Source organism: Trichomycterus rosablanca, chromosome 5 (genome assembly GCF_030014385.1).
Source record: "Trichomycterus rosablanca isolate fTriRos1 chromosome 5, fTriRos1.hap1, whole genome shotgun sequence".
Classification (NCBI taxonomy): domain Eukaryota; kingdom Metazoa; phylum Chordata; class Actinopteri; order Siluriformes; family Trichomycteridae; genus Trichomycterus; species Trichomycterus rosablanca.
The window spans coordinates 28,598,306-28,608,499 of NC_085992.1; the positions used below are offsets into that span (position 1 = coordinate 28,598,306).

Here is a 10,194-nt window from a genome sequence, read left to right on the forward strand (position 1 = left end):
TGATTCTTTTTCTCCAATTTTTCCCCAATATTCTCCTCTAATCTAGTCGTATCCAATTACCCTGATTGCGTTACACTTCTCCTCTACCGATACAACCCTCCACTGCTGACGAGTTCATATGCAGATCAGCCTTGTGCATGGACAGCCACACCCTGATCAGCATTATTCTTTAATCAGCCTGCAGAGGTCGTAATTGCACCAGTTATGAGGACCCCGTTCGGCTTCCTCCCCTATGAACAACAAGCCAATCGTTGTTCATGTAGCCGCCCATCCCAGCTAGATGGCAGAGCTGAGATTCAAAAGGATGTATTTGAAATCCCAGCTCTGAGCGGCGTCAATATGATATGAACTGTTTTAGAAGTACTGTATATTTAATACTCAAGATTATACTTAATAAATTAATATTACTTTATGACTTTTAAAGTCCTTTTTAAAAACCTCTGTACACTGCCAAACCCACCTATATTGGGCATGTGAGCATTAGAATTTGGTAGCCCAGGCTCGTAAATCACAATTTCTTTCACATTATGTGAATGGGTGTGTGTGAGTCGCTTACCTGGGGAATAGATGGGATCAGGATGCACTGTGGGAAGAAGGCAAGCTGGCAGACTCAGTGTCTGTGTTGGTAGTGTTCTGCTGCAATTCTGGCATTTGTGTTACTTTAATGTTGTTCTGAGGTACCACCTACCAAAACATGCTGACCTAGTACACCTCTAATGACGATGGCTTCTTTTTTTAGCAGGATAATTCACCCTACCACACTCTAAATGTTTAAGGAATGGTTTGAAGTGAGTCCAAGGTGATCACCTGGTCTTACTTCCCCAGATCTCAATACAACTGAGCATCTGTAGGATGTCCTGAACAGAGAAGTCCGTTCAACGAAGGCTTCACCTTGCACCTTAAAAGGCTTAAAGACTTAAAGGATGTTTTAGTGGCCCAAGGGGACCTGAACAATATTAGGCAACAATTTTATTGTTATGGCTGAAAGGTGTAAAGTACACAGTGTAAAAAGTCATTCATTCATTAACTCATTTTAGAGGGGTCAGCAATTTAATTTAAGAAATTTAGGCTGCCTCAAACACTGCTGGTTCAGTTCTACACTGCTATAATCGAGTCCATCATCACATCTTCGATCACCATCTGGTTCGGCTCGGCATCTCTGCACACCATGCGTAAGCTACAGCGTACAGTGCGATGTGTAGAGAAAATCATCGGCTGTCGTGTTTCCACTCTGAAAGATCTGCACTCCTCAAGGATGAGGAAGTTTGCTGATTCTTCACACCCTGGTCACTCATTTTTCCAGTGGTTTTCATTTCAGTGGAGATCGAGAGTGAGAGCTTTAAAGACTCGGACCAACTGCCACCTCCACAGCTTCTTTCCCCAGGCCATCACCATACTTAACAATTCCCACATCCCTCCGCTTTAACAGAATGAACATGGATTTTATCATACATGCTGCACATTTCCACATTTATTTAAATCAAAGATAATGCTGCTCTTTAAAAAAAATTTTTATTAACTTTTACAAACCATAATTGTAAGTTTACTATAAGAATGAATACAATATAATGAAATGATGGGGAAAAAAAAGGTTAAGTGAATGTGTGCTGTGGATGCAAAAACTTGGTTAGGCAGCTACAACATCTATTTGTGCTGGTTGAATATTACCTACCAGCTGTTTCTCTCCTGTTTGCAAAACCTGGGGTAATCACAAAAGCCCCCCCCCCCCTTCTGCCTGCGAGTACCCCAGGTTTTTTACATCCACAGAACACATTCACTTTACCTTTTCCATAATTACATTATATTGTATTCATTCTTATAGCAAACACAAAGAATTATTATTTGTAGTAAGGTAATTAAAATAATATTTTAAAGAGCAGCATTATCTTTAAATGTAATTATTAATTCATGCTAGCACTTCTGGCAGAAGTTTCTAAACTGTTAACAAGTGGGATTGGTGATCTGGCACAGCAACATGGGTTATGGGTACTTGGGTTTAATCCTCACCTTGGGTCACCATCTGTAATAACTTTGCACGTTATGTCAATGTCCATATCAATTTCCTTTGGTAAGTCCACCTCCCACCCTCCTCCCAGAGATATTAAAACGGGTGATGGGCCTTAATTTGCCCAGATGTGCGAGTATGTGAATGTGTGTGGCCGTGCAATGGACTGCAATCCTGTCCCATATTTCTGTCCTTTGTTAGTGTTAATTGCCATGTTAAGAGGATATGACAAACAGGACCCCTGTCAAAGAGCTTAACAGGAACATTTGCTTTCTGAAACTTATCATAACAAAACAACTTCAAAATGTGCAAGAAATTATGAAACCATGACAAAAAACTATTTTTGCTGTTGTATTGACATAGTATAAACAAGTCAGAAAAATCACAGCCTGCTATCTGTTTAAGATTGCTACAGATCAAAACTTCAAACTTAAAATATTAACAAGAAAAAATCTGCACTAGTTACAACCAATCAATTGTCACTTGTATTCCATCCAAAATGATTAATGTTCATAATATGTATTATATAAACATAACCGCCTCGGCTGGTGGCATTTTAAAACATCTGTTTCCCAGTGACACTGTATCATAAACACGTCAATCAACAAAACTACAGCCTGAACAACCAGATTCAGCTGTGAGGCTAGAGAGCAAATGGTGATGAGAGAAACCTCATCAGTAATAAATTCACACATTGTGTGCATGTGTACAGTATAGTCTTTCAGCACTGCACTCCTCAACTCAGTTTCCTCTGCTTAGCCTTGCTGGGCCGCTCTGCGTCACCCTTGGCTTTTGCTTTGGCTTTGTCTTCGTCCCACAATGCGTTCCTGACAAACCGAGATGCTGCGTCTTTGTCCAGGCGAGCTGCCTTTTTCTTATCTGTGATCTCTTTTATCCTGTTCATGTAAGTTCGGTTTCTCTCCTGTAAAGAGAAAAGTCAAGGCAGGTTTTTTTAGAAAGCACAATCATAATTACTGCATCAGTTGGCCTGTTATATTAAATTACCACATGAAACCGACATTCATGTGATCCAAAAGCTTACCATCATGTATGTAAATTACATTTTACATTGTCAGACACTATATTGCAAAATGTGGATCCCCACCCCCAACAATTCAGTAAAAGTGTTTCAGCCACACCCATCGCTGAAAGGTGCATAAAACAATATAAAATAGATTTAAAATTTAACAGTGTGACAAATTTTGGGACAATCTTTTAAAGTTCCGACATGACTATGCCTCTATTCACAAAGTCATTTCCATAAGGTTTGACGAGTTTGGTGTGGAGAAACTCCTGGTGCACTGCACAGAACCTTGACCTTAACCCCACTGAACACCTTTGAGATGAAGTGAAATGTCGACTGAAGCCAGGCCTTCTCATTCAACATCACTGCCTGACTACAAATTCTCCTTTGACAAAATTGGCACTCCTACAGGTACATTCCAAAATATTGTGAAAGCCATTCACGAAGAGTGGAGTCTATAATAAAGCAACTTTATTTTGAAGTGATTATTTGAACAAGTCAAACCCTTAAGAGAGAAGAAATAACTAGGGTTTTTAGTGATTAATCAGACTACAGAGTAAGAGTGTGCATTTGCAACCCACCCTCAGTGTTCATGTGCCAGTTTTGTTTACTGTTTTGTTGGATATTTCAAACCATAACAGAAAAACATTTCAATGCATTTTAACTATTGAATTGAGAAAGAATAAACTACTACACAAAAATAGAAACAAGCTGTTTTGCATCACTATGGAGTCTAACTGCATGCAAACTCCACACAGAAAGGACCCAGACCTTCCCACCTGGGGATCAAACCCAAGACCTTCTTGCTCTGAGGCGACAGTGCTACCCACTGAGCCACCGTGCCACCCGTATTATCTTAAAGTTTCAAATTCATGGCACTGTGAACTACTACTACTACTACTATTACCAAGGGTGTTGAATGTGATTGCTTCATTCTGAATATAGCCAATTCCCCAATAATAAGAGGATGTGCTGGAAGATGACACCCCACAAACTAGAGAGAACAATGGAACAGAAAAGTGAATTATATCCAAATTTTAGTTTTTGCCATTTTTTTCTACTTTAACAAAACAAACAGAAGTATTGTGCTTCTGTGATTCTTCCATTTTCTTACATACCATATTTTGACATTATAAAATTAAATATATGATTGTTATTGGATAAATTACTATAACTCCTTAAAATTGACTTGTTTTAGTAATGCCTAAAAATATCAGACAGATTCTTACCAGTTCTTGTTTGATTCCATGTTCTTTTGGATTCACTCCTTGCGTCACCAGGTACACTAATCAAAAAACAGATTAACCACTGCATTAAGGGAATTATTGTTTTTATCTGAAAGTAAATGTTATTTTACCAGGACTGTATGAATAAAAGCTAAATTACTCACTCCAAAACAGAGAGTTAAGAGTGTATGCTGACATTAGGTCCAGTTTGGCTTGCTCAAGTGGTTCAAGCTGGCATAAACAAAACACAGTAGTTAACAATGCATCAAACTTGTTCATTTAAATTTACAAATATTTATTAGCTATTCACTCCGACCTAAAGAGTTCCAATGTTTATATAAATTCAAGCTTTACCTTTAAATGGTCGCCCTTAGACACAGACATGAGGGTTTGGATCACATTTTGAACTGAGCCCACAGAAGACTCAAACCCGGTGAGGGACTCCTCAATTTCAGTTGGATAATCCTCGACAGAGTGTCCCTCAGCCATTGCCTGCAAGCACACCAAAAAGCCATTTCTTATCCTAGTTATCCACAACATGAACAATAATCTATGTTCATCAACAGGACAGTGTATTAGGTAGTTATGCTAATGTGGACAAAACAGATCACAACATTTACCATCAGCTCAAGATAAAATGTACAGATTATATCCTGTTACTGGGGAACAAAACACCATCTAGTGGTCCATGGACATATTAAAAACAAAACAACGTTCCTCCAGAACCAGGGTGCAACATAGAACAAAAAGTGTAAGACAATACAATACACAGTGCAGACAAACAACAGTACAATAAATACAAAAGACTTTTCTAATCTAAAAAAGTAATTAAGGGAGACAAGACTAGAGGCAAGTGTAGTGTTGGCCAGTACATGGTACTGAGCAAGTGATAGGTGAGGTAAAAAACATATTCTGATATACAGTTAGCAGCGTATGATTTTTAAAACAGGATGTTGCTTTTGACTTACATTGGAACTGGAAACGTAGGACTTTAGGAAATTACATAACATACAACCTCTTGTATGTTTGAGCTACAAAAGGTTAAATCAGAAATGTCTGTAGGAAAGCTTTGGTTTTGTTGGTTTCATTAGGAGCACCAAAAGCTCCTCAACGGATTAACCAGTGTGCCTGAGTGTTGGTTGGTTAAAGGCAAATACTACAGATTCTTAAATTACAGTGGAAAAAACTATTTTGTACTGTTAATATGCCAAACTTTGGGTCAAATACACCTCGCTGACCAAACCAGTAAAAAATTCTGGTTTTGGAGGGGTGTTTAAGTTGCTTTTAGGGATGTCCATGGTTAAATTGTTAACCATTAACTGACAAATAAGACATAACAGAGCTGCTCCACAGACAGGCTGAGAAGGCCCTTCGTACCCAGAGCCATTAGGCTTTACAACTCCACCAGGCAGGGTCGGCTGGCTGTAGCTGAAGATTGAGGGTCCTAATGTACCCATGTGTGTATGTAATTGTTTGCACATGCATGTGCATATACAGTGTATCACAAAAGTGAGTACACCCCTCACATTTCTGCAGATATTTAAGTATATCTTTTCATGGGACAACACTGACAAAATGACACTTTGACACAATGAAAAGTAGTCTGTGTGCAGCTTATATAACAGTGTAAATTTATTCTTCCCTCAAAATAACTCAATATACAGCCATTAATGTCTAAACCACCGGCAACAAAAGTGAGTACACCCCTTAGTGAAAGTTCCTGAAGTGTCAATATTTTGTGTGGCCACCATTATTTCCCAGAACTGCCTTAACTCTCCTGGGCATGGAGTTTACCAGAGCTTCACAGGTTGCCACTGGAATGCTTTTCCACTCCTCCATGACGACATCACGGAGCTGGCGGATATTCGAGACTTTGCACTCCTCCACCTTCCGCTTGAGGATGCCCCAAAGATGTTCTATTGGGTTTAGGTCTGGAGACATGCTTGGCCAGTCAATCACCTTTACCCTCAGCCTCTTCAATAAAGCAGTGGTCGTCTTAGAGGTGTGTTTGGGGTCATTATCATGCTGGAACACTGCCCTGCGACCCAGTTTCCGGAGGGAGGGGATCATGCTCTGCTTCAGTATTTCACAGTACATATTGGAGTTCATGTGTCCCTCAATGAAATGTAACTCCCCAACACCTGCTGCACCCATGCAGCCCCAGACCATGACATTCCCACCACCATGCTTGACTGTAGGCATGACACACTTATCTTTGTACTCCTCACCTGATTGCCGCCACACATGCTTGAGACCATCTGAACCAAACAAATTAATCTTGGTCTCATCAGACCATAGGACATGGTTCCAGTAATCCATGTCCTTTGTTGACATGTCTTCAGCAAACTGTTTGCGGGCTTTCTTGTGTAGAGACTTCAGAAGAGGCTTCCTTCTGGGGTGACAGCCATGCAGACCAATTTGATGTAGTGTGCGGCGTATGGTCTGAGCACTGACAGGCTGACCCCCCACCTTTTCAATCTCTGCAGCAATACTGACAGCACTCCTGCGCCTATCTTTCAAAGACAGCAGTTGGATGTGACGCTGAGCACGTGCACTCAGCTTCTTTGGACGACCAACGCGAGGTCTGTTCTGAGTGGACCCTGCTCTTTTAAAACGCTGGATGATCTTGGCAACTGTGCTGCAGCTCAGTTTCAGGGTGTTGGCACTCTTCTTGTAGCCTTGGCAATCTTCTTGTAGCGCAACAATTCATCTTTTAAGATCCTCAGAGAGTTCTTTGCCATGAGGTGCCATGTTGGAACTTTCAGTGACCAGTATGAGAGAGCGTGAGAGCTGTACTACTAAATTGAACACACCTGCTCCCTATGCACACCTGAGACCTAGTAACACTAACAAATCACATGACATTTTGGAGGGAAAATGACAAGCAGTGCTCAATTTGGACATTTAGGGGTGTAGTCTCTTAGGGGTGTACTCACTTTTGTTGCTGGTGGTTTAGACATTAATGGCTGTATATTGAGTTATTTTGAGGGAAGAATAAATGTACACTGTTATATAAGCTGCACACAGACTACTTTTCATTGTGTCAAAGTGTCATTTTGTCAGTGTTGTCCCATGAAAAGATATAATTAAATATCTGCAGAAATGTGAGGGGTGTACTCACTTTTGTGATACACTGTATATGTGTATGTATTTGCATGTGTATATGTATGTATATTTGTATGTATATATATGGCTATATAGGCCTCATTGGCCTGCAGTATTGCCACATGTCACTTTACTATTTACTATCCTTCGGGATCAATAATCTATCTATCTATCTGTCTCTATCTGTCTGTCTGTCTGTCTGTCTGTCTATCTATCTCTCTATCTCTCTATCTGTCTATCTCTCTCTCTCTCTCTCTCTGTCTGTCTGTCTGTCAGCAGTTCTCACTCTCAGCCTTGGGTTATAGGGAGGCCCTACTTGCAGACTGGTTCGCAGACAATTTTGTTTTACTAAACTAATATGGAGTTCTGTGTAGATGTGTAAAATTTCACCTAAAAGCCATTCATTCCTTTATCTTAGGCTATTTTTTTCCATTGACACTCATTTATGGTAATGTATATAAATATGGGTTGAGAAACATTTGCTTATAGTGTTTGCACCAGAGACATAACTGTGGATTTTTTTGTAGGTGGGTCATTGTGTACGGTACTAATACTGTGGTAGGTCTGCTTTACACTCCAACTAGTGGGAAACATCAACACAATGTAAAGAAACAGATTCATATTACTGACTCAAAATAAGACGCTCATATTATTAGCAGACATCCCAAGTTGCAAAAACTCATTTCAGGGGGTACCCCCGGACCCAGACCTCGACCCCCCAAGCCGAAAAAAAAAAAAAAGAAGCTAAAAAACCTCTTGCACAAACCAAAGGATATGGGTGATAACAGAACTTTTAGGAGATGCTAACTGAGCTACTAAGCTAACTGTTCGTGTCACAAACACATTTATGTGTACTACATAGTGCACTAGATAGTGTGAAAGATAATAGATTTATGTTCCCTACATAGTGCACTAGATTGTATATTTGAAAATAATTTATGTTCCTTACTTAGTGCACTAGATAGTGAAGTAGATAATAGGCTTATGTTTCTTACATAATGCTTTAGGTAGCGTATTAGTTAACAGATTTAGGTTCCCTACATAGTGCACTAAATTGTATATCAGATAACGGATCTATGTTCCCTACATAGTGCACTAGAAAGTATAACTAGATGATTTGTGTTCCTTACATAGTGCACTAGATAGTGTATTACATAATTATTTATGTTTCCTACATAGTGCACTAGACAATATATTAGACAACTGATTTATGTTCCCTACACAGTGCGCTAGATTGTATATCAGATAACGGATTTAATACACGATCGGGGGGAAAAAGTCTGTGTCGCCTGCGTGTGTGTGTGTGTGTGTGTGTGTGTGTGTGTGTGTGTGTGTGTGTGTGTGTGTGTGTGTGTGTGTGTGTGTGTGTGTGTGTCGCTCTTGGCCGCTCGTTCTAGATTCCGGGAGATTTTATCTGACTTGTGGGCATCAGGGAGCCGCTATGTATGTGCGGGAGACTTGGGATGTCTGTATTAGATATATAATTCAAAGAGAACAGATAAAGTCCCAAACAACATCAAACAAACCAAATCGTTTAGCAGAATAAAACATTTAACTAATATTCACTAAAGTCGAGTGAATTTCGGTTTGGGACACAGCCAGCATTAAATACAATCACGCCGCATGTGTAGACGGACCATTACATGTGATGTGCTTTATTTATTCAGAGCAAATTATGTGTAAATGACATGCTAATTAAATTCAATAACCTGCATTCTCACCCAGCCATTATAATATTTACTAATATCAAGTAAAAATATAATTAACTTACCTCTTAATCAGTCCAACAGCACCCGTGAAGCTAGAGAGAAAAGTAGTCAGAAAACAACTTCCGGTTACTGCTGGTTACATTTCAACATAAAAGTAAAAATAGCCTTCACAACAAAAGCAAACGATCAACTAACTTATCCAACTAAAATAACTTGATAAATCGAATAGTAAATTAATGATATATTATTTAAACTTAGAATAATTATTTGTTCACATTACCAAAAGAATTGTATATTATATTATATATTTTCACTATTTAGTTTATTCCGGCCAGGGTCACAGTGGATCACTGGTAGAAACACCAGGTGCAATGCATTCTGAACCATGTCAGGGGAACAAACAATTTAGAATAGGCACCTGTGCATGTTTTAAGAAAATGAGAGAAAATTATAGTGATGAGTTCCCATAGTAAACTAACATGGACCTGTCAACATTTTTGCATATCCAAATGTGAGGATTCAACCCAGGTACCCAAGTTAAAGTGTCATTGATTGCAGCCCCCACTTTAATACATTGTCATTTCCATCAACAGCTTTATCCCAGTCAGGGTTGCAGAGAGCCTGGCTCCACCAGGAAACACTAGGAATACACACATTGTGATTACATTATAAGTCAGTTATTTAAAAGAAAAGAGCCTTGTGTGTGGATTGGTGACCTTGTCCAGGGTATACCTGTTTTGATTAGTGTCTCAAAAAAAAATAAAAAAATTACAATGAAAGTAACCATGGAATGTGCTGTTACCTATAAAGGGGGCAAAGAAAAGTACAACAGTCCATGCAAACACACCTGAGAGAACTGGATCTAATGGTTAGTTTATTTCTAAAACATTCATTTTAAAGACTTGGTTTCTTTCTGAAGATGTGTGTATGTTGTACATGAAGTTCCTCCAGTGTTAAAAATTAGGTGTTTTTTATTTAACTCTTTCTCTGAGTTCTCTGAGTCTCTCACTCACACACGTACATGTTTGGGTACATGAGGAGAGAGAGAGGGAAATCCTATAAGGCTTCCTTATTTTTTTGATATGGAAATTATGTGAACAGTTCTGCATTTATATTAAAATTTAC

The 10,194-nt window shown here is 39.2% G+C and overlaps 1 protein-coding gene across 1 annotated transcript; it reads right to left on the bottom strand.

Moving 5' to 3' along the window:
* Nucleotides 1-2,343: 2,343 nt before the first annotated feature.
* c1d (C1D nuclear receptor corepressor) lies at nucleotides 2,344-9,195 on the bottom strand. Its single transcript, XM_062995027.1, has 5 exons — nucleotides 9,132-9,195; nucleotides 4,610-4,747; nucleotides 4,420-4,486; nucleotides 4,259-4,314; nucleotides 2,344-2,927 (listed from the first exon to the last, which is right to left on the bottom strand). Exons 2-5 carry the CDS (start codon nucleotides 4,742-4,744, stop codon nucleotides 2,742-2,744), a joined length of 444 nt encoding a protein of 147 aa, XP_062851097.1. The 5' UTR covers nucleotides 4,745-4,747; nucleotides 9,132-9,195; the 3' UTR covers nucleotides 2,344-2,741.
* Nucleotides 9,196-10,194: the final 999 nt, after the last annotated feature.

Coding starts and splice junctions, on each gene's coding strand:
- c1d (XM_062995027.1), bottom strand. CDS start 4,744: ATGGCTGAGGGACACTCTGTCGAGGATTATCCAACTGAAATTGAGGAG. Junction 4,487..4,609: donor CTAAGGGCGACCATTTAAAG/GTAAAGCTTGAA, acceptor TGTTTATGCCAG/CTTGAACCACTTGAGCAAGC. Junction 2,928..4,258: donor ATGGAATCAAACAAGAACTG/GTAAGAATCTGT, acceptor TTCTCTTTACAG/GAGAGAAACCGAACTTACAT.